General features: G+C 46.3%; 1 protein-coding gene across 3 annotated transcripts in view; it reads right to left on the minus strand.

Annotated features, from left to right (window-relative positions):
• The window catches only part of LOC138498116 (uncharacterized), a 389,950-nt gene that overhangs the window by 164,195 nt on the left and 200,848 nt on the right, over positions 1–24,907 (minus strand). For all 3 annotated transcript variants that reach the window (XM_069621976.1, XM_069621975.1, XM_069621974.1), the window contains one exon: positions 19,430–19,567. In XM_069621976.1, the coding sequence (XP_069478077.1) occupies positions 19,430–19,567 (138 nt within the window). The remainder of the gene's footprint in view (positions 1–19,429; positions 19,568–24,907) is intronic.

The raw sequence follows: 24,907 nt of genomic DNA on the forward strand, positions 1-24,907 counted from the left end.
TGCCTGATATTAAATACTCCATAAATCTGCTTATCTTTGTTAAATTGCGTCCTATCCGGTTATTTCCATTATTTACCCCAGCATGCTTTGAATGTGATGTTTATATTTTCTGTTGTCATTTTACTGGGTAGTTATCGCTGTTCTCATTGGCTGCCACGTTAAGACTTCTTATATGCAGGATTCATTCCTGGGAGCAGCACACAGTCAATAATGGCCTTTTTAGGACCACTGTGCCAGGTGTAGCCCCCTGGAATATCTCCCAATGTGCGGCCATTGAGCATAACCATATCACACTCACGCATCAAGGTAGACCACCGTTGACCTGCCCTATTAGTCTTAGACTGTGACAGTATAGAGCAAGATTGAACCCACTCATTTTCCTCCAATTTGGTTGAATCTTTGCAATGAGCTTTCAACTCCTCTGCTGGTGTAATGCAGCCAGTATCTACCCTCCACCGCATCATGCTGCCTTCAGTGATACAGGCAAACATGTCTTCAGCACATTCTACGCCTCCCAGATCATACACATTGACCAGGATTCTTCGAGTATCAACTTGTTTACCTGGTCATATTCCCAGAGCAAGCACATTTTTTTAGGTTATCCGTATACTTATTTCCCTGAAGTGAGATTGCGCCTTCACCAGTAACTAACTCCCCAAAAGGTCTAACCAAAGACCCCTTCTTTGCTTTATTTTGAAATATCGCATAAACTTCAATAATCAGGTCTCCCATAACCAACTTTCCTGTAGCATGAATATCCTCGATGAACAATGTAACAATGCTGTCCAATCAAGCAGAAGTTTATAGCTACAAGTGTTCCATATTAAATGTTCGCTTCACTCCTTATTCAAAATGGCTTTTGGTAAACATTTTGCCAACCATTTAATTATAATTGTTCTTTTATAATACACATAATACCAGAGATCTTTCTAAACGCGAGGCCGGGATTTGAACCTGTGTTGCTGTGCATTCCCTTGCTTCCAAGACAAACGCCTTGCCCCTGAGCTATCCTCCCGTCCAGAGATGATTTTGTATCCTTGTAAGTCATCCATCGGCTCTCCTTGCGTCACATCCGGCATAGATTTTGTGGTGCTCATCTTTTTTGCAGCAACCTCTTTATCCTGATTAGTCTAGCCCACATATTTCAATTTAACATCCTTTACTATAAACCCAATTTTAGAAATTGGGTCTCATGTGTTCGTATAAGGTCGTCAACATCCTGTGAGACACAGTGAACTTGAGTTGTATTAGTCATTGTTCCTTCTAAGATGTCCACAGTACTTAATACTCAGAGTCGGAATTTGTTCTAATAGATTAAGAAGTACAGATCGGTTGAATATGTACTAGATATTGCCAGAATGGCCAGCTTGACTTGCTTCAGGCTTTGATCGACGTTCTTACCAGATGTTTGATCAGAAAAGCTTTTTCCATTCAGCCTTGTGTGAAGTGTCCTCCTAGGTTCTGGCACTGAACATCTTTCAATCACGGATTCCGAACTTATGTCGGAGCCTGAAAAGCAAGTTTCTCCTCCTTCACTAGCAGTTTTGTTTGCCTGATTACGGGTCCGTTGTTCTTGTAGAAGCTAGCTGGTTAATGTGCCTATTTTTTCTCTGCTTCCCTCCTCCTCTTTCGATTAATGTTTTTTCTGGTTTTACGTCTAATTCCAGTGGGTATATTTGTCTTATTTTAGATATTCTTTTTTTTTTAACTTTAATATTTTCAACAGCAACAACACAAACCATTACAGTGGTTCAGTAGATCAACCCCCCCTCCTTCCTTCATCTCATTGCTTTGTGTTACAAACTCCATTTATTATATCCACCTTCTAACCAAAGTTACACCAAGGTGGGAAAGAGCAGTGGTTCTGCTATTCTACCCCTTCTCTCATATGACTCCATAAAAACATGTATTTTCCGCCACAGCTGTAAGCATGTACCCTCCTCACTGTGTATTGGCTGAGCCACTCCTCATCAACAAAAATATCAACTCCAACAGCATGAGTTCGCGCCTCTGCATTAATAGGTGTGAAACAACCACCCCAGCCATCATTCACCTGCATTCATGGTGGTTTCCCACCAGAGCCAATGCAGATTGTTGAGCCTGTGTAACTAAAACATGTTTATAAGGATCCCATATATCTTTGAGTTTGGCACGGGTGCACTATTCTTCCGTATTCCATTTCCATCTTGTCACAATAGTGAATGTCATCTTTCCATCATTCACCCACAGGGCCACGAGGTCCACCCTACACCATTGCCACTCTCCTCTTAGCTAACAGTAGTAGCATCCCTGCCAGCTTCTCACTCGGTGTTAGGGAGAATTCTCTGTTTAGGCTGAATTTCCCTACCTAGTGAGTCCCCCAGCAGCTTTGCTGGATTTCTTGGGGTTTCTTTTTTTCTCCTGCCAAGAGTGAGACACTTTTTCCCTCACTCTTGGGCATGTTTGAAGAGTGTTTCTTTGGTTAACCTTGTGTTGAATGGGCTATGGGGTCTTTTACTCCATAGGGCCTCATGTGTTTTTGTAATGTGGGTTACACAGCACCCTCTGTGCAGTAACCCAGGGGTGTCCTAGGGACTCCCCAACATAGACTCCATACCCTGGGACTGACTACTGTCTCCCAGGGCAGGTAAAGTCTCCAAAGACTTTACTAGTCTTAAATCCTGAACAGAACCAGTACAAACCATCATATTGTGGACGTACTGGCTGGGGCAATTCGATTGCCCCAGGGTCTGTTAGTCAAGGGGGCACGTCTCCGTCCCCCCTGATCGAGTTTTGGCTGGTGGCAGTGGAAACTACTTTTTATATTCAACCGCAAATATTTTCCTATGGGATTTCCCATTGTTTTAGGCTAACACATTTAATTATTTATTTACGGTAGCCTCAAACATACCGCCGGTTTATATATTTATTATTATAACTCCGGTTGGGATTTTTTGCCAAAACTTGATCCTAAAATGGCGTTGGCGTTCGCCTCTGTAACTCTGACCCAAAGTGGAGCCCTTTGTTCCACTTTTGGCGGGCTTCTCCACAGAAGCCCTCCAAAGTGGTGCCACTCTGTCTGGGGTACTTAGGAGGGGTGGAGGGGGATTTAGGCACCCTGGACTGAGTTACCTTGGTAACTCAAGTCGCACTCCGTCCTGATTGGCCCAAGTGGTGAGCCGGCCGGCTCACCACTTAGCATGTTTGAGTGACAGCTAGGCTGGGTGAATGGGGGTTTGCTGCATAAAAGCAGGGCTTTGGGGACTGGAACTTTAGAAGTCGCCACAGGACCAAGAATCCGACGAGGGAAGAGCTGAGCCGACCTGCTACGACGACACCACCCGGTGGAGCCCTGCTGAACCGTCTCACCACTTTTCCCAACGACCGAGGAGAACTCTTAACGGAGTGGCTCCTTCCCTTGACTGGTGGGGACAACCAGTTTTCACCTTCTTTCCGCTTCTTCGAGGTATCTCGTGGCCGCCTTGCCCGTGCCAAGCACCCCGGCAACCGGAATACCACACTTTTACCACAACCGCGAAAGTCGGTACAACCCTTTAACCGGAGGACTCCGCGGCTGGTTTCTTCCCGGGCAGTGCAACGACCTTCTTCTTCTGCTCTTCAGCGAGATCTGCTTCTTCCCTGACCGACGTCGAGCCTTGCTGCCACTGCCTGGAACAACTGCCACCGCTGGAGGATCCTTCCCGTTTAAGGTACCGTGTTCCGCCTGGCTTCCCTTGCTACCGACTGTACGGGGTAGTTTTAGCCCCCGGCTTTCGAACCTGGGATTGCCTGGGACACCCTGGCTAAACTTTCTAAGCCTCTCTAAACTCTTTCTGAACTCGTTTGCAAGACTCTGAATCCCTAATAACTGTGTGATCTTGGGCACATTTTCGCTCCGTCTGCTCTAAGAGTGGGCCCTGCCTAGTGACTTTTGCTCACCTGTGACTTTGTGCTTCCTTGAACTTACAAAGAGTGTTCTTGACCTTAGAGTGGTGTGTCTATCCTAATTCTGCTTTTTCCCTCCCTTCTTTGAACCTACTAGAGTGTCATCTAAAGTTAAGCACTCACCTCTGTTTGAATTATGTGGTGTTAACCAAGAGTTGTCTAGTTAGGAATAAGGGTTGGGACTGCTTTCCATATAACTGTGTTTGGAGTGTTTTACTATATATTGCTAGAGTGTTTTCAACTTATGTGTTCTTAAAATAAATAACTATATACTTCTGAAACCAAGCTCTGGTCAGTGTTTGCTTGTGCTATTGTATTTGAGTACATATTGTGTATACTTTGCATACTGCCTAACTCTTCTTGAGGGAAGTCTGACTGCTCAGCCACAGCTACCAGGTAAATCTGGGTGGTGCAGACTGCTACCAAGTGGGTTTACTGCTATACCTGTAGTCTTAAATCTTTTGCAGTGTTCCCCAAGGGAACTGCACAGGTTTCTGCCTAACACTGGTGTACAGCGGTGGGATTTGTATTGAGTATACATTTTAGTGTGCTTTAGATACCTTAGTGCAACTAACCACAAAGCTTAGCACTGTAAAAGTAATCCTCTAACATGTCAGTTATAGAAAGCTATAGTCAAGAGTCCCTTGCAGCAAAAACTGCTGATTGTTTAAGAGTGCTCTGTAAACATAAGGATCTCATGACTAAGGGCAAGAAAATGGAGCTGATTGAAAGATTGTTAGCTAACCAAAGTCTGGGTGATGGTTCAGAGGAACCTACCACTCCAGCAAATGTAGATGACAGTATTGAAATTGACATAGAACAAAATGTTGATGATTTTGAGGAAGAGTCAGAAGAGGAGGGTGAGGCTGTTGTGACTGTCCCCCCTAGGCCTCTGCCTGCTCTACCTGCTGTGCCTACTGGGCCTTTACCAGGTCCCACATTTAGTCCTCAGTACTATGAACTGGAGAAAATGAAACTAGAATTGGAGTATAAAAAACTTAATGCTCAAACTGAAAAAGAACTAAGGCTAAGGGAAATGGAGCTCAAGCATGAGCTAGAAATGAAGAAATTGTCTGTTGAGAATGCTTCTCTCTCTGGCTCCTCTAGAAGTTCCAGTCCTAAAAGACCCCGGATGCCTAAAGAATTGGTTGGTATGTATGAGCCTAAGTTGGATGTGTTGGATTGGTTGTCTCTGTTTGAATATAATCATGGGCTCCAGAACATCACAGGAAATGACTTACTCACCTGGTTGTTCTCTAGGCTTCCCCCTGTTGCAACTGATGTGGTAATGGAGATGGGGGAGGAGGATAAGAAGGACTATGAATGTGTGAAACTAGCTTTGATAGCTAGGTTTGGGAAGACCCCTTCCCAGTATCTTAAGAGGTTTAGGAGCCTCAAAAAGCATGATGGTACCCCTTGGGCTACCTGGGTGAGTGAAGGGTTGAAAAACTTAGAGGGATGGATTAAGGGTTACAAGGTGAACACTTATGAAGGTATGAAGAATTTGTTTATGTTGGAGACTATTTATGATGCCTGCTCTCCTGAGCTCAGACAACACTTGGCTGATTCCAAGGAATTAGATTCCCGGAAACTAGCTAAGGCTGCGGACTTGTGGGTTGCCAACAGGGCCACTCACAAGGATTCTGGGGTAACTCAGAAAAAGGATGGGGAGAAACAGCCTAAGAAGGACTCCAAAGAGAATTCTAATACTACAAATTCCAAAGAGGGCCCCAAACAAAACTATAAGGGTAAGCCACAAGGGAAACCGAATCAGGCTAGTGTACCTTCTGGTCCCAGACCAGAAGGAGGTCAGAACAAGCCTCCATTCCAGCGAGCCTTTGGCTCATGCTTTGTTTGTAAGGCTACTGACCATGTGAAAGGAGATCCCAGATGTAAGGGTAAACTTTCAGGGGTCCAGCTTGCCTCCTTAGCCTTCGCTCCAGAAGAGGAAGTACATATGGCAAGTGGAAACTTTCTATTACTGGCTGATGAACCCACTGGAGTCTCAGCTAGTGTTTCTTTAGTCTCTCTGGGGTTGTGGGAACAACAGAATTTAGATGTCTATAACTCTATCCCAGATAATACTAAAGAGTATTATAAGGACAGTGTCCAGGTGAATGGTCAGGAGACTCCTGCCATTAGGGACACTGGAGCCAGCATAACTGTGGTGGATGAATCATTTTTCAAGGCAGAGGATGTTGCTAAGGCACCCAAATGCCTCACCAAGTTAGCTGGTGGGCCTGTGCAGATGTGTCCCCAGTTACCAGTTCTCATCCAATGTAATGATATGGCTGTGAAAATACCTGTCAGTGTACAATGTGAAGTGCCAGGTAGGGTTCTGTTGGGTAATGACCTAAAAGCTCTTGGAGTTGTGTCACATACCCCCAGACCACCTAGTAAAAGGTTACAGGAGCTCACAAAACCTGCAAGAGAGAAAACCCTGAGAGGGGTATCTCAGGAGATGATGACAGAAATCACTCCTCTCCCACTGGAGCACCTTACTGCAGTAACTACCAGATCAGGAGCAAAGGGGCAACCCAAGACTCCTAGGAAAAAGCCAGCAGCAAGCACTCCAGTGCTTCCGACAAGGACTTCCCCTAGGTTGTCCAAAGTTACACCTGTAACTCCACCTCCAGCTGAGGCTGAGAGGGAGGTACAACCCTGTGTGGTTGAACTAGACTCTGAGGAAGAGCTAGAAGGAGGCCCAAACCTTATTGGAGATTTGGACCCTGAGGACCATCCTGAGCTGCAGTCTTTACTGGCAGAAGGTGGGCCTAGCAGGGCGGCTTTTCGTAAGGGGCAAAGAGAATGTCCAACTCTGGAAGGCCTCCGCCACCAGGCAGCTTCTCAGGCTGATGGGCAAGAGCCTGGGAAGTATAGGTTACACTGGGAAGATGGCCTCTTCTACAGTGAACCCACTGAGTCTGAACCTGGAGACTACAAGCGCCTTGTAGTCCCGCAAGAGAACAGACAACAGTTCTTACAACTAGCCCATGAGATACCTTTGGCTGGTCACTTGAGTTTCAAGAAGACCAAGGAAAGGCTCTCTCTCTACTTTTATTGGCCAAAGATGGGGGCTGAAGTAGATAGATATTGTAAGAGCTGCCATACCTGCCAGACTTCTGGTAAGGTTGGTTCCAAGAATGTGGAACCTTTAGTGCCTCTCCCAGTTGTGGGAGTCCCATTTGAGAGGGTAGGGATTGACATTGTTGGTCCCCTTGATCCCCCAACCTCCTCAGGCAACCGGTTTATACTTGTTGTAGTAGACCATGCTACTAGGTACCCTGAGGCAATTCCTATGAGGACTGTTACGGCTCCGGCTGTGGCTAAGGCCCTCCTTGGTATTTTTACCAGGGTTGGGTTTCCTAAGGAAGTAATCTCTGACAGGGGATCAAACTTTATGTCCCACTACATGAAAGCCATGTGGAAAACCTGTGGAGTTACTTACAAGTTCTCAACAGCATACCACCCTCAGACAAACAGGTTGGTTGAAAGGTTCAACAGAACCATGAAGAGCATGATAGGTGCTTTAGAGGAACCCCTTAAAAAGAAGTGGGACCTTCTACTGCCATGCCTTCTATTTGCTTATAGAGAAGTCCCTCAGGAGGGAGTAGGTTATTCTCCCTTTGAGCTTCTCTATGGCCATCCGGTCAGAGGTCCATTGGCCCTGATTAAGGAGGGATTGGAAGGTGCTCCTCCCCTCAAGCCAGTCAGAGTGACTGACTATGTGATAGGTCTCCGGAGGAGAATGTCACACATGATGGCAGAAGCAAGTGACAACTTGAAAGCTGGTCAAGCTCTGGTCAAACATTGGCATGACCAGAAGGCTAACATGGTTGAGTTTACTCAAGACCAGCTAGTTCTAGTTATGCTCCCAACAAGGCAGAGGGCCTTGCAAGACAAATGGATGGGACCCTTCAAGATTGTGGGAAAACTTGGAGAGGTCAACTATCTGGTGGATCTGGGCAGACCCAGGGAAGCTCCTAGAGTCTTCCACACCAACAGACTAAAAGCATACATCTCCAGACCTGACGTAGGAGCCTTGCTTCTAGCTTCAGCTGCAGAGGAAGAAGAGAGTGAATCTCTCCCTGATCTCCTCAGAGGTGTGCCTTTAGATGAAAAAGTTGAAGGAGTCAATCTCTCTTCAGACCTGACACCTGAGCAACAAGAGGAGTGCAAATCAATGTTAAATCAGTTTGCCTCCCTGTTCTCACTGTCACCAGGCTTGACCCCTTGGGGCCAGCATGATATACTCACTGGTGACTGTCTGCCAGTCAAAAGCAGAGGATACAGAATGTCAGAACATATCAGAACCCACATCAAAGGGGAGGTCAAGAAGATGCTTGATCTCGGGGTAATAGAGCCATCTACTAGTCCATGGTCTAGCCCAGTTGTGTTAGTACCAAAGGCAGGATACAAAGACTTGAGATTCTGTGTGGACTATAGAGCTCTAAATGCAGTCACCAAGACTGATGCCCACCCTTTGCCTAGGACAGATGAGTTGGTGGATAAACTTGGTGCAGCCAAGTACCTCAGCACATTTGACCTTACGTCAGGCTATTGGCAAATAGCCCTGACAGACCATGCCAAGGAGAAAACTGCATTTTCAACCCCAGTTGGCTTGTACCAGTTTAAGGTCATGCCTTTTGGATTAAAAAATGCACCTGCCACATTCCAAAGGATGGTGAACCAAGTTCTGGCTGGGATGGAAGACTTCTGCATGGCATACTTGGATGACATTGCAGTCTTCAGCCACTCCTGGGAGGAACATGTGAACCACCTAGGACATGTGTTGCAGGCTCTGGAACAGGCCCATTTGACAATCAAAGCCAGTAAGTGCCAGATTGGTCAAAGTAAAGTGGTCTACCTTGGGCATGAGGTAGGAGGTGGAGAAATAAGGCCTTTGCTCAGCAAGATTGAAGCTGTGCAAAATTGGACAACACCAACTACTCAAACCCAGGTGAGAGCCTTCCTAGGCCTCACTGGGTATTACAGAACTTTCATTGAGAACTATGGGACCATAGCTTCTCCATTGAATGTAATCTCCTCTCCTAAATTCCCAAAAAAGGTAAAATGGAATGAGGAGTGCAATCAGGCCTTTGAAAAACTGAAGAGAGCTCTTTGCCAAGCTCCAGTATTAAGAGCTCCTGACTACCACCAAACTTTCATTGTACAAACTGATGCTTCCAATGTAGGTATAGGTGCAGTTCTAAGCCAACTGGATGAGAAGGGTAGGGAGCACCCCATTTGCTTCATCAGTAGAAAACTGAAGGATCCTGAGACAAGGTGGGCAACAATCGAAAGAGAATGCTTTGCTATTGTGTGGGCACTGAAGAAGTTTAGACCATACTTGTATGGTTCTACTTTTGTTATTCAGACTGACCACCAACCCTTGAGATGGTTAATGCAAATGAAAGGGGAAAATCCAAAACTATTGAGATGGTCAATCTGCCTGCAAGGGTTTGATTTCACCATTGAGCACAGGTCAGGGTGTCACCATCAAAATGCTGATGGACTCTCTAGGATGTATATCATCGACTAGAGGTATGAGGTTCATCCAGGAGTGGATTAAATCCTCCTGTCCCTTAGTCTGGGGGGGGCGAGTGTTAGGGAGAATTCTCTGTTTAGGCTGAATTTCCCTACCTAGTGAGTCCCCCAGCAGCTTTGCTGGATTTCTTGGGGTTTCTTTTTTTCTCCTGCCAAGAGTGAGACACTTTTTCCCTCACTCTTGGGCATGTTTGAAGAGTGTTTCTTTGGTTAACCTTGTGTTGAATGGGCTATGGGGTCTTTTACTCCATAGGGCCTCATGTGTTTTTGTAATGTGGGTTACACAGCACCCTCTGTGCAGTAACCCAGGGGTGTCCTAGGGACTCCCCAACATAGACTCCATACCCTGGGACTGACTACTGTCTCCCAGGGCAGGTAAAGTCTCCAAAGACTTTACTAGTCTTAAATCCTGAACAGAACCAGTACAAACCATCATATTGTGGACGTACTGGCTGGGGCAATTTGATTGCCCCAGGGTCTGTTAGTCAAGGGGGCACGTCTCCGTCCCCCCTGATCGAGTTTTGGCTGGTGGCAGTGGAAACTACTTTTTATATTCAACCGCGAATATTTTCCTATGGGATTTCCCATTGTTTTAGGCTAACACATTTAATTATTTATTTACGGTAGCCTCAAACATACCGCCGGTTTATATATTTATTATTATAACTCCGGTTGGGATTTTTTGCCAAAACTTGATCCTAAAATGGCGTTGGCGTTCGCCTCTGTAACTCTAACCCAAAGTGGAGCCCTTTGTTCCACTTTTGGCGGGCTTCTCCACAGAAGCCCTCCAAAGTGGTGCCACTCTGTCTGGGGTACTTAGGAGGGGTGGAGGGGGATTTAGGCACCCAGGACTGAGTTACCTTGGTAACTCAAGTCGCACTCCGTCCTGATTGGCCCAAGTGGTGAGCCGGCCGGCTCACCACTTAGCATGTTTGAGTGACAGCTAGGCTGGGTGAATGGGGGTTTGCTGCATAAAAGCAGGGCTTTGGGGACTGGAACTTTAGAAGTCGCCACAGGACCAAGAATCCGACGAGGGAAGAGCTGAGCCGACCTGCTACGACGACACCACCCGGTGGAGCCCTGCTGAACCGTCTCACCACTTTTCCCAACGACCGAGGAGAACTCTTAACGGAGTGGCTCCTTCCCTTGACTGGTGGGGACAACCAGTTTTCACCTTCTTTCCGCTTCTTCGAGGTATCTCGTGGCCGCCTTGCCCGTGCCAAGCACCCCGGCAACCGGAATACCACACTTTTACCACAACCGCGAAAGTCGGTACAACCCTTTAACCGGAGGACTCCGCGGCTGGTTTCTTCCCGGGCAGTGCAACGACCTTCTTCTTCTGCTCTTCAGCGAGATCTGCTTCTTCCCTGACCGACGTCGAGCCTTGCTGCCACTGCCTGGAACAACTGCCACCGCTGGAGGATCCTTCCCGTTTAAGGTACCGTGTTCCGCCTGGCTTCCCTTGCTACCGACTGTACGGGGTAGTTTTAGCCCCCGGCTTTCGAACCTGGGATTGCCTGGGACACCCTGGCTAAACTTTCTAAGCCTCTCTAAACTCTTTCTGAACTCGTTTGCAAGACTCTGAATCCCTAATAACTGTGTGATCTTGGGCACATTTTCGCTCCGTCTGCTCTAAGAGTGGGCCCTGCCTAGTGACTTTTGCTCACCTGTGACTTTGTGCTTCCTTGAACTTACAAAGAGTGTTCTTGACCTTAGAGTGGTGTGTCTATCCTAATTCTGCTTTTTCCCTCCCTTCTTTGAACCTACTAGAGTGTCATCTAAAGTTAAGCACTCACCTCTGTTTGAATTATGTGGTGTTAACCAAGAGTTGTCTAGTTAGGAATAAGGGTTGGGACTGCTTTCCATATAACTGTGTTTGGAGTGTTTTACTATATATTGCTAGAGTGTTTTCAACTTATGTGTTCTTAAAATAAATAACTATATACTTCTGAAACCAAGCTCTGGTCAGTGTTTGCTTGTGCTATTGTATTTGAGTTCATATTTTGTATACTTTGCATACTGCCTAACTCTTCTTGAGGGAAGTCTGACTGCTCAGCCACAGCTACCAGGTAAATCTGGGTGGTGCAGACTGCTACCAAGTGGGTTTACTGCTATACCTGTAGTCTTAATCCTTTTGCAGTGTTCCCCAAGGGAACTGCACAGGTTTCTGCCTAACACTCGGTATGAGATCTCTGTGGTGTCCCCAACAGGCGATCCCCTATCAATCATTATTTGAAAAACATGTTCCCCAAATCGCTAAACTGGGGCAACTCCACACTACGTGCATGAAGTCGGCTGGTGGGCTGGCACATTGAGCACATTTATCTAAGGTGCCTGCAAATAATTTATGCAACACCGCAGGTGTATAATAAAACTGGTGTAGGTACTTAAAATTAATCCGCTTCAATTGACTATTAAGGGCTATGTTCCTTGCCTGCGCACAATATCTCCACATTTCCTCTGAAATAGTTTCCCCCAAAGTAGTTTCCCTCTTCCTCCAGAGGGTCCCGCCCAGCCCACCCCGACGTCTTGAACCTTGTTGTATATAGTGGACACAATTCTACTGGTATTCCCCACTCTAATATCCCATCCAATATAGGCGCCACCCCCGGTTCTTTAGGTCAGGTCGGCAACAAGTCTCTCGGGGTTTGTTGTAGTCTAAAATACAGAAGCAGATCCAGTGACGTGAATGCCCCTTTGCTACGCATCCCCTCCACAGTTATAAACTGTCCCTCCGGGAAGAGATCCCGAAAGCACGATATGCCCAGGCACTTCATACAGTGTATGAATCCCGATTCACTAGTCAAAGGTAAGCCCGGGATGTGTATGATCGGACGTTTGGGTGAATAAACGACTTCTCCCTTCACTTTCCCCACAATTCGAACCCATGATCTACATGTCAACTCCACCATGTTCCCTGTTCTGGATGATCTACCAGGAGCTGTTAACACAACCGCGTGCAGTAGATGTGGCGCTGCAAGGGCCCTATCTACCTCCACGTGCCCTCCGTCTATGCTGTCCCCAATTCCCCTGTGGACATGTTTGTCCCTAATTATATAGCCACGGGTTCAATCGCCACATCAATTAATAAAGGTGAGAGGGGACACCCCTGTCGGTGCCTCTCTCCAATAGTATGTTCGAGGTCAGCTTGCCATTCACTCTGATCCTTGCCACAGGCAAAGAATAAAGTAGTGAGGTCATAGAGATAAACTCCTCCCCCATCCTCAGTAATTCCGTGAAGAGAAAGGGCCATTGAACTGAATCAAATGCTTTTTCGGCATCCAATAATGCCGCCACAACCGCCTCATCCTGTTGAATCACAGACATCAGGCCAAACATCTGTCTCAACCCATCTGAGGTGGAGCGCCCCGGGAGGTATCCCGACTGATCTGACCGCATACACCTATGCATTAACGATGTGAACTGTGTCGCCAGTACTTTAGCTAGGATTTTATTATCCAAGGTTGATAAGAGAGATAGGGTGGTAGGATGAGCATTCATCCGCCGCTTTCCCAGGTTTCAACATCACAGCGATCACCGCCTCTCCCATAGACTCTGGTAATCGTCCATCTCTCATGGCCTGTTGATATACCTCTAAGAGATGCAGAGCAAATTTCAACGCAAAATGTTGATAAAACTCAGCCGTGAAGCCATCGGGTCCCGCAGCCTTCCCAGATGACACTGCCTTAATCGCCAGTTGAATTTCCTGTGTTGTTATGGGACGATTCAAACACTCTCTCTCATCATCCGTACACCAGTAAAGCGCTACCTGATCGAAATAACTATCTCAGGTTGCGAAACCCGAGTTTGAGAGGAGTAGAGGCGGGTGCAGAATGTGCAGAATTCTTGAACAATATCTCTATCTGCATGTCTCAACTCTCCATTCTAATTCTTAACAGAGAAATTGTGTGTCTTCTTTGTGTCAGTTCTTGCGGATCTTGCAAATAATTGACCAGGACATTGTCCCTCCCCATATTGTCGGACAGCCGCCTTACCCAACAGAAACTTTGCCTCTCTGTGAGCCAGTTCTCTGTTCGTCCCAGATCTCCTTCTGTCTGACTGGCGTATTCATAGACCCTGTGTCTGCCTGCATCTGCCGCAGTAGTACTTCACTGTTTGCTAATTGTCTTCGGATCCGTCTTAATATTCTAGAGTCCTTTGAGGTGCACTTACCTCGAATTACACATTTAAAATGTTCCCATAGTACTGCATATGAAAAGACCGAGCCCACATGCTCCTAAAAAATGTATCAATGGTGTGCATTATCCCAATCCAAAACACCTCATCAGATAGCCCCTCACTTTTAAACATCCATGGCAGTCTCCCACCCATGCACCCCGGCATCTCTAAAGTCAAGACCACTGGCGCATGATCTTTTTTTAAACTTTTATTTTTGGCAGCAGAGGATTACATGGTACATACATCAAGGCAACAAGCAGAAGTAAGAAACATTAGGTGGAGCAGTGCATAAATCGCTGTACATTAATCACAGTAATGTCAGACAATGTTCACACAAGATACACATGAATACGAGTTTATGTTGTAGGAGTGGACGCTGAAGTGGTGGGGGTACGAATTGAATTCAACCCAGATGTTCTTGGGGCGAGAAGTGACGGGGAGCATGGATATAAATTCCTCCTCACAGTTCCGTGACCAAGTAAGCATATGGAGCCATTTCTGATGGGCCGGGGGGAAGGGACTTTTCCAGCTCTGTAGTATACATTTTTTGGCTATCATGCACCCAATATTAAGAAACTTAGCCAAACGTCTAGTGTCATCTGTTTTCCAGGCTCCAAAGAGGACGGCTAAAGGGTCAGGATCAATCACTGTGTCAGTGATAGCCGTGAGCTTTTCTAGGATGCTTTCCCAGAACCCCAGCAATTTGTCACAAGACCAGAACATGTGTAAGTGGTCAGCTGCCGTTGCCCCGCAGCGGGGGCAGGGGTGCGCCATAGCGCGCGTGAACCTCGAAGTCCTGTGTGGAGTGTAGTAAAGTCTATTTAGAAGTTTGAACTGCATGGCGCGAAGACGGAAATTGAGGGAGACTTTTTGAGTGTGTAGGCACATATCCCCCCAGACCCTATCTGATATTTCTAGATCTAGTTCGCCAGCCCATTCATCACGTGCCTTGAGATTGGGAGTAAGTGTAGCATCCTGTAGGATCTTGTAAAGTGATGAGACTACTCCATGGGCACCTCCAGAGTTGGCAATATATGCAATGGCCGAGTTGTCTGGGGGCTCATCAGGGAATGTGGGCCATTTAGTGCGAAACGCAGCCCGCAGTCTGTAGTATTGAAGGGTCTCCAAGGCGGACCCAGTGTGCCCCGGTTTCCAAGTTTGGGGGTCAATGAACCTGCCTTCGGGGTAGAAGTCCGTCAGTGCTTGGTATCCCAGCATCCCCCAGTGTCGGGCCAGTTCCGCATCATGAGTGGGTTCTAAGCTGGGAAAGGCCCAAACAGGAAGCCACTAGTACGGAGAGGCTTCAAGTGTCTGAAATAGCAGGCAAGCCCAGGCTTGAAGGGTCGTGTTGATTGGGTCAATGGGAGAGTCAGGTGTGTAGTGCCGATGTAGTATGAGGGACATTAGGTTGATACCAGCAGCTGCCAGTCGTTCCAGTTTGATATGGGGACGCACCGGAGTACCAGGGTACCAGTGAGTGGCATGCTGGGCCTGGGCCGCGGACCAATAAAGTGACAGATCTGGAGCCGTGAGTCCCCCTTGTCTATATGGGAGTGCCATGTCCGTCCACTTTTTGCGTACTGCGCCAGAGTGCCAGAGGAACTGTGCACATAGTGTGTGTAGTCTAGTAAAGTATTGCCTCCCGGGCCATACGGGTACGTTACTAAACGTGTAAAGAAGTTTGGGGAGTAGGATCATTTTAATGAGGGAGAGCCGTCCAGCAATGGATAGTGGGAGGGCACGCCACCGTAGGAGTTTAGTCTCAACTATTTGTGATATCGCGGAATAATTATCAGCAAGGAGAATGGATTTGGCTAACGATATTTGCACACCCAGATATCTAACACCATTCGGTGACCAAAGGAGGGGGTATGCAGTGGTGTACTGGCGCATGATCTGATAGCGTATGCGCCAATATTGTGGCATCGGTCACCCAGCCCCCCATTGTGTCTGAAATTCAAAAATAATCCAATTGTGATGCCGACTGGTGAGCCGTAGAGTGGAACGTGTAACCACCCTCACCCTTGTGTCTAGTTCACCATATATCATAGATCTCGTAGCTCACAGGTCGACTTCAGCAGCAGTCTATGCCCTCCCACCCCCCCTCTGCACTGTCAAGGTCTGGCTCCAACAGGGCATTGAAGTCCCATGCCCACACAATCAGCCTGATTGCCTGGCCATGTACAGTTCGCATAGCCATCACTGCCCCTCCCTCCCAGTCCTTAATCTTTTCAGTGAGGCGAAACCCGACTGAGCTTCACACCAGTATGCAAACCCCCCTCGAATAGGAGGAGTGCAATGAAAAGTAGCAGTGACAACTCCACCTCTTCCCAAATCGTGCCTCCCCCGACGGCGTGAGATGTGTTTCCTGAAGGAACGCTACAGGGAATTCAAGCCCCTAATATTCCATGTCATACATTTAAGTGCTGCAGCTATACTCCTACACCTTCCTCACAGAACATTTCCAGGTGTCATAGTATATGTCTAGCACTGCAATGTACTGTCAAACCCGGTAGAAAAATGATTTCCGGGACTGAGCAAGAGCAATACCCAGAACCACTGTTCTGCCCCTGACCCCCCTTTCCCCCGCCCCGCCGCCAACCCCAACTCGCTAGCCATCGCCTCCCACCCACAAACAAATGACTGTCAAAAGCTTCAGCATGAGGGCAGCCTAGCGCCCAACACCTGTTACTTGCCACTTTCTCACCCCCTCCAGCATATACACCTCATAATTCAGCATCCGCTTCACATATTACAAAACATATCATGTCATATCATATACCTGACCTTTGTACGCCTCCATGCATAATATCTGTTACACCTAAATGTCAATGCCAAATGATGTAACCTATGCATAATGTAACTAAGCTTTCTGCAAGTAACAGCGCCAAAATGCCCCTGGGCTGCCTGCGCGCTATACACATGTAAAATAAATAAATGGTGACTCCCCCCTCCGCTCATTATTCCCCCTGCATCTAGGGAGTATCGGGAGCGACTCAAGGAAAGTATTCGCTTCTTCCGGGCTTAACCTCTCCACGCCGTGTTCATCTCTATGGGAAATTAATTAAATTATTCAAAATAGTACTAAGGACTTACACAAGGACTGAAAAGATTGGGGAAGAATGCGCTAACACATGAAGACTAACTCAGATTTTTCTAAGGACAGGATAAACAGTGGATTCTAACAATTTAAGAATTAACTAGGGTATTTATAGGATTTGTATAGGGTTTGACAGAATGCAAGGAAACAGAGCAGTGTATGTAGCTTGTTGGTTGTGGGGAAGGGTGATACTTACAAAATGTACTTGAGTGGAGTAGTTTGGACAGCTGACCTGGTCTCTGGACAGCGGGACAAGGATCTGGTCACTGAGCAGCAGCAGGCTCTCCGTTAATGGAACAGTGGTGCAACGGGGGTCTGGTCACAGTGGACAGCGGGGTGCATCAGCTGGGCAAGCTCTGGTCACTGGATTTTCCCAAAGGGGTCAGCAGCCTTTCCTCCTTTTAGGGTTTTATTCTGGATCAGTTATTCTGCCTGGATAGGAAGTTCTGGATGGTGGTTCTGGATCAGTGGTTCTTGCAGGGTGGATTTTGAATGTCTGGATCTCTGGATGTTGGATTATGAATGTCCTGAGGTTTGAATGTCGAATCTTGAACCTGGAAATTTGAATGTCCCGAAATATGAATGTCCTCAATCTCTCTGAGCTTCTTCCTATTATAGGCAGGATAACATCAGAGGATTTTTACTATGTGGGCGGAAGTATCCTGGACATACCTCTAAAACAGGATAGGTCAGGCTCAGGATATCGCCACGCCCATGTAGGCTGAGTGGACCCCGGGAAGTGACATCAGTTTCACGGTGGGTGTTTTTATGAGGTGCTTTGTTTAACCACAGTTACTTTTGCAAAAATCAGTTATGAAACAAACCCTTATATTTATAAACGTCACCATTATAAAAATTAGATAGGCAAATACCATATTCCACATGTAGTATCCTGGTTCAAACGCAGAGTCTGTACGATGCTGCTTTGCCCTTCTGGCACTTTTTCACAATTTGTATGGAAGATATTTCACCTAAAATTCGGTTTCGGCATATTTCCATCCAATTTTATATCTGTGTCATGTACGCTTTCACCAGAGATGTCACTTTAATGTTGTTCGCGTCCCGCACATGCTAGGACAGCCTACACGTCTTGCTGCTAGGAAAATCACATTTAACCCATCATAATTTCACATTACTGCTTATTCATATCACTGAAATAAAAGTTTTAATGCAAAAAGTGTTTTGATTCAAATGGGCTGGCTTTGTTCCCAAAAGTGGGCAGTCTTTCCAACCCCCCCCCAGCCAAATGTCTTGCTCTGTTCAGCTTTGCCCAGAGGTTTCTATGACTCCCCTTTGATCCTATGCAGTTGAAGCTGAGGAGAGGTATCAAAGGAATTCACACTTCAGTGACAGGGCGGTCCATTGTCCCTTGCTGTAGCAATGCCGGTCAGTCTGATGAAGTCACCACTTCCCACACGTATGGGCATTTTATGTTGTAAAGGAACTTCCTTTCCCATGGGGGCTGGTAAATTACAAGTGCCTGATTCATCAAACTGGTTTGACAGCAATTCCTGGTCCAAGCCAGGATGTTGAAGTTGTTTTTTTGGGGGAAATATACAATACACAAAGTACAATTTACCTATATTTTGGCAGCTTTGTCATGTTAAATGCAGACCATTTCTGGGTGCAGCCTTTGGTTTTCAAATGATAGAACCAATGCAGAGCCATCCTTCATTTAATTTCTTTTCTTTAGATTGACATGAAGAACACAAAGTGCAGCCATTCTTGGGGCTATGTTCCATCTCGCCCCCATATGTGCTCAGCAGACACAGCGCAGCCATTATTTCTGTAGCTGCTAAAAATGCAGTTTTGTGATGCAGGAATTTCTGTTGGGTGGGTAAATGTACCCCACAAGGGAATCAGGTGTGAGTCGTACCCGGCAATTGCCTAACCACAGCACAGTGATATGCCTGAGGAAATACCAGAGTCTTTCCGTAGAGTGTAGTGTTGATGTAAAGGTGTTCATGTAGGAAAAGGTTTACCGCGTCTCAGGTGTCCCACACCCACTCCCCAAGCACCCATCACTCAGGTGATCCTCCTGCACTGGTTCACCCCCAGGGTCTGGATCCAACAGCAATGGCCGTGCCCTGGCCACCTGGATGACAGATCCCTGAGGACTAGTAAGTGAGACACCCTCTGGTTTCTCACAACACCAATTTGATTTTAAAGAGCTTTCTATTATCAGGAGGGCAGTCTGAGATCTTGAACGCAAATGCATTGCTAACCTCCTCCCCAAAACATCAGATCTATCTGAGAGAGACATATATTCCCAGCAGCCCCCTATAGAAGGCTAAAATATGGGAAGAGAAACTACCAACCCACTAAACTAAGACTAGAACCCAACCACCTACTCTTGGGTTGATCCCATAAGCAGCTGTGCTCTGATGCTCTTTTCTGCACTCCAACCCAAACCCCCACCTATTCCTCAAGCAAACCACTGCAATAGTTTCAGAATTTGTTTTGTGCGACTACCCATCTTACCCCACTGTTCCGTCTTCCCCACGCACATGTGCCCTGGAGTGGCATGCATACAGGTGGCACATTACAGACACCAGATACTAAAATGCACGTGATGGCAGCAGCCACACATGCGGGCTGCAGCCACATGGTGATTATGGCAGTCATAGGATGGGATTCTTGGTGTCAATACCCGGAGTGGCATCTCATACTGGTTCTTACCATTCTTGCACACAGCCTTGTAGTCTGAGCAGCAGTCACTGAACGCCTGGTAGCAAGCTTCGTCACAGTAGCAGTTTATTCGTCTGCAGCTATCATTTCTTCCAAGGCAGCAAAGTCGTGGTTCTGTGCCGCAGCGCCCTGCAGATAATGTCAAACAATGATATTTTGCAATTACATGTTTAAAGACAGGCCTCTTTGCCAAATAGCAATATATTGGTATCGCCTGAGAAAAACGAATGCAAAAACGTAGAAGACAAAAAGAATGAATTTATTTAATCGAAAAAAATGCTGAATTTTCGCCCTTTGTTTTAAATAGATGGGGGTTGTGTTAGGACATAAATTGAGTTGGGGATATGGGGTGGTTGCGGGGGGGGGTTTCGCCCCTCATTACAAAAATAAAAAAAAGTGCACAAAAAAAGGTAATGAAAGCAGAAGGAAAGAGGCTGAAGCAATGTACTCCATGATCTATCGCCAGCCTAAGCGTAGTCCATACCCTCTTCTATAAAAGAAGATGTGTACTCAAACATTTAGGCCACAGAGCGCAATTCTGTCCTACCACCCACAAAGCCCTTTGCTCCTCTTTCACGAACCCTACAGATCACAGGCTGGGAGTACTGGGAGAGGACAAGAGAACGCTCGCACCACCTGCAGAAATCCAATCGGGCTCACTGTACTGACAAGCAGGACAACCAATTAGGGACACAGCCTTTTTCTAAGCTTGGCCAAGCCCTGTGTGATTTACTAAGCACACCTGAGGCAATCACAGGCAGCCAATCAGAACCCCTCATTAATTCATTGGCACTGAAGCATTCATCCCTGCAAAGCATGACTCAGAGGGTGGAGGGAGCGCCCTATAAGCCCAGAGTGCCCAGTTAGCTGTGAGGGTTCTTGGAGTAGGTGGCTGGCTGAGAGAGGGGGCGGAGGAGTGTTGAAAGGTGACAATAGGATCATTAAAGTGGTTTTGGAAGCAAGGGGGCAGGTGGAAGAGGTGGTGATAGTAAGCATAGGTGGGCACAAGGAGGAGGTGGTAACAGGTAAAGAAGTGGTAATAAAGAGTAGGTGGTAACATCAGAAGGAGGTGGTAGCAACGAGGACACTGTAACAAATGCAGAAGGTGGTAGTCCAGAGGTGACAGTGGAAGGAGCGAGGGGGGAGGGCTGGCCAATGGCACACAAGAATGAGGGTGGAGAAGGGAGCTCTAGGCAGGATGGACAGAGCAGGAGCAGTCAGGGCATTGGAAGTAAGAGGGGTGCAGAAGGAAGAGGAGGGTCAGCATATTATCAGACAGTGGAGGCCAGTGCAGACAGACACTACTGGTAGCCAACTCAATTCCGTGGAGAAACTGCAGCTATGCCTGGTTCAGGAGGAAGAAGCAACACGACTCCGAAGGATCGACTAATTCACAGTGAAGGTTGCAGGGTTTGCGGACCCTAGTCCCCTGGGACACCTTCCATGGTGTAGGGTATGTAAGAAAGAATCTGCACTATTATCGAGTATTGTTGAGACAATCCAGAGACACTAGGGGCTCAGGAGCCCCTGGAAAACCTTTAAAGCCATTAGGGAGGTGAGAGGCTATCACATCCAGTGAGAGAGTCTTCTCTTCTTTTGAATATTGGGGCTTTTTCTTGCTGAGGTGTCTATAGTAGGGGTGTGCCGAACTTTGGCTTCGGGTAAGTATTCAGCCAAATTCCGGCTGAATAAAAGCTATTCGGCGCCGTCCGAATAGTTTCTTGTTATTCGGCTCTTGCCGAATACTTTGACATTCTCATTTGAATACAATGTAACATGAACTCAGAAAGGCAAATGTAGACTTCAGTTTGCAAAACTGAATAGAATTAGACTAGACAAATTGCTATCACACAGCTGAAAAATATCTTGTATTGTGATCTGCTCTTTGGGGCATGTTTTGTTACAGATTCTTAGACATAAAAGGGGCTCATCTTTTATACTTAGCCTGCAACAATACAGGAACATCTTTTCTTTTGGTGAATGTTTATATGCATTGTGCACTTTTTTCAGTTGGAAAAAAAAACAAACTGAAAGAAATGTGCATAGATACTTCAGTTCCTGTCATGTCACTTCCCATCGCATACTTTATAGTCCCCCCTTTTCCTTTTTTAAGGACTTGAGTCCTGAGTTTAACATTATCTGATATTTTATCAGGAAATTATAGGTTGCATATGTTTGTGTATTGGTGAGAAGGAGTGGCGATGATAAGTGAAAAGTGAGCAGCATTTGTTTGGGTGAATAGTTGTGAGATGGAGTTCACACATTTCAGATTTCCTCTTGACTTGTGTCCTGCATGAGCCGACATGAACCATTTTATACATTTCTATGTGGCTGCAAAGAAGTTTCGAAACTCGACTTTGCAACTAGATAGAGAATGCAATGCATCTGATTCACAAAGGCAGTCCTTTTGCATTTGTGAAGCCTCCTACTTTAACTGGCACTGAATATGCAACAATCTTCTGTACATTAGGTCCCTTCATTTTGGTTAAATCTGCTGTTTTTCTGGCTTTTATACTTTCAATAAAGATGCTACATTAATTACAATGAAGAGAAATAAAAGTATAGAATGCATTTAAAATGGCGCTTTAGTTGTTTTTTTAAAACTATTCGGCTTCATATTCGGCTTCGGCCGAATAGCGGACAAACTATTCAGTATTCGGCCGAATACTAAATATGCTATTCAGTACAGCCCTAGTCTATAGCCCCGGGTCTTTTGATTGTAGCCCCGGATAGAAGCTCAGGGGTTACAACTAAAAAGGCTAGCTAGCCCGACAGTCCCAAAGTGAGCATAGCCCCGGATCTTTTCCAGACCTAACACCCCCCCCCCGCTCGGTACCTTTGTAACAAGTGGCTGTAATCTCATTACTGCCCCTTTTTACTGCACTGCCATACTAGTAATGAGTCGGCTAGTTTGGTAGAAGTGGTGAGGTTACTCAAACGGATGGTGGGAAGCATTAGTATATGAGCATGATGATAGTGATGGCCAAGGTTGTGGAGGAAACCATGGTGAATAAAACGCCAATTTGGAGCAAAAAGGTGGCAAGGGAGAGAAAGAGAGTACAAAAAGTATTGTATATAAGAGTCGGGTGAGAATGTTAAAACAGCAAATGAGCAGCCTGGGAGATGGAGAACACATGCAATAAAATGGCAGCCCAGTAAGGGCAGCTGCATTTGTATTCATGAAGAAAGCCGCAGAGGAATACTCATCCACCATTTATTGCGGTCTTAAGAAAAGTAGTGTCATGTTTTTGTGAGCCAGGTGGACTAGACAGTAGTGTATTTTAGGGTCATCACAAGTTTGGCAGTAGTCCTTAAATGCAGCGGTAATGCTATTACCACTGCATTTAAGGGTCTGCCAAATTTTGGGTTTGGCTGTATTTACCCCAGCTCTGATCCGGTGTTAAAAGCGCTGGGAAGATTCCCATTTTCGGGCACAATTAGCACCGCGCTATTAGCACGTGCCAATTGCGCCAAAAATACCTCATTGGGTACAATGGGGAATTACTGTTACCGCCAAACCCGTGATCTGGTGCTAATAGCGCCAGAGGGTTTGGCAGTAATGCTATTAGACCAAGCGGTACTGCGGGGATAACGCCCAACTCGTGATCAGGCGATTGACAAGGCAGAGGAGCTAATCCTGTGAACTGGTTCTGGGTCACCGATGACAAAATGCCATCCACATAATACGTTGCGCTTTTTGGTGGTTATTGTTGCTGCTTGCCAGTTCCTAGTTCTAGGGAATGCCATCTGCAGAATTTCCATGTATAAGTCAATGCTGATGGGTGTTATGGGCAAGGCTGACCATGTGGAAATTGATCGCTTTTCTAGAGCAGAAATTTTGATTTAAGGCTGGCTCCAGTTCTTCACTCCTTGGATGATGTTCTGGTTGTGGGGCAGACTAGTGGCACAGGGTGCAAGATGACTGATATGGTCCTAAAAGTAGCTTGATAAAAGGTGTGCCAAATCGATGAGAGAAAAGAAAGGGACAGTAGGCTGGCTCACACACTTGGGTATGCATATGTGGGCAGCATGCATGGCACCCTCGATGAGCTGTGGGGTTTCCCAAGGGTTGCGAGGAGAGAGGTTGAAGCCACACCAATGGGCAGCAGCACTGGGTTATTTCACCTCTGCTTAAAAAATAGCAGTGATGATAAGCAATGTCCATAGCATTTTGGCAGTCGTGCTCCCTGCAGAAACACCTAGGAGAAAGGGAAGATGAGTCTCTCCACGGACACATGGGGGCAAAACTATTTAAGGCGAGAGCAGTGAGAGCAAGGGTCCCTTCCTTCTCCGGTGCATTGATTAAAATGCTTAGCCTGAGCTCCATTCCTGTGAAGACTTGAAGGCCAAAAATTCAAAGTCTGTTTGTACAATCTCGTGAGTCCTGTGCATCAGTGAACACCTGGCTTTCATACAAACATGGATGTCAAACACCTACCTCAAACTGAACCCCACCAGACAAAAATTATTCTGATCTGTCTCCCCACCAAACAGCGACTTGTGCAACATTGGCTGGATGATAAACGCCTGGAAGGATTCACCCCTTAGCAGTCAAACTATGCCTAATCCGTGGGGGCTCTGTTAGGGAGAATTCTCAGAAATGTGCTAATTTTCCTTACCTTTTGAGACCGCCAGCAACTTTTGCTGGATTTCTGATTTTAATTTTTACCTGGAAAGAGTGTGAGCCTTTTTTCCCACTCTTTCATGTATTTTGATGTGTGTTTTAATTTTGTGTTCTTTGGATATGGAGTTTTAGACAACTCCATAGGCATCATTTTTTTCTTGTGTGTCACACAGCACCTTCAGTGCAGTGGCACAGGGATGTCTTTTAATATACCTTAAATTTAAATACCTTCTCTGGGACTGAATACTGTCTCCCAGAGCATGTAAAGTTAAATTGACTTTGCTAGTCTTTTTATATTCATAGACCCAGCACACTCTATCTTCCTATAGAGTGCTGGAGGGGTTGCCTAGCATCCCCTCTGTCTAAAAACTCATGTAACAGTCAAATGTTACCCTTTCCTCTTGAAATGGCTGGTGGGAGTGGTTTTAGAATGAACTACCATGATTTTTCCCGACTGCGAACACCAGTAACAAAAAATTGGGTCAGCCATGTTTTTCAATATGGCGCCCAAGACCCCTCTGTAAAAACAGACTCTGGTCATCTTTTTTCGCTGTTTCTTTTGGGAAAGGTCCTTCTAGTGTTTGTCTCTGCGCACCAAATTAGATTTGGTCCCTTTGCTCGATGGCCTTTTGCGGGCTTCAGTGCTGAAGCCCTCCTCTGGCACCTGAGTGTCTGGGGTTGGCAGGATGTGAGGAAGGTGCCTGAAACTCCCTGTGCTTAGTCTCCTAGGAGACCTGAATGCACTTTGGCATGATTTTTCTGGCTGACTGTCCGAAAGGACAGCCACCCTGCTGGGTGAGTGACAGCTACGCTGGAATGAATGGGAGAAAACTGTCTAAAAAAGC

Source organism: Ambystoma mexicanum, chromosome 5q (genome assembly GCF_040938575.1).
Source record: "Ambystoma mexicanum isolate Mex_15411 chromosome 5q, UKY_AmexF1_1, whole genome shotgun sequence".
Taxonomy (NCBI): Eukaryota; Metazoa; Chordata; class Amphibia; order Caudata; family Ambystomatidae; genus Ambystoma; species Ambystoma mexicanum.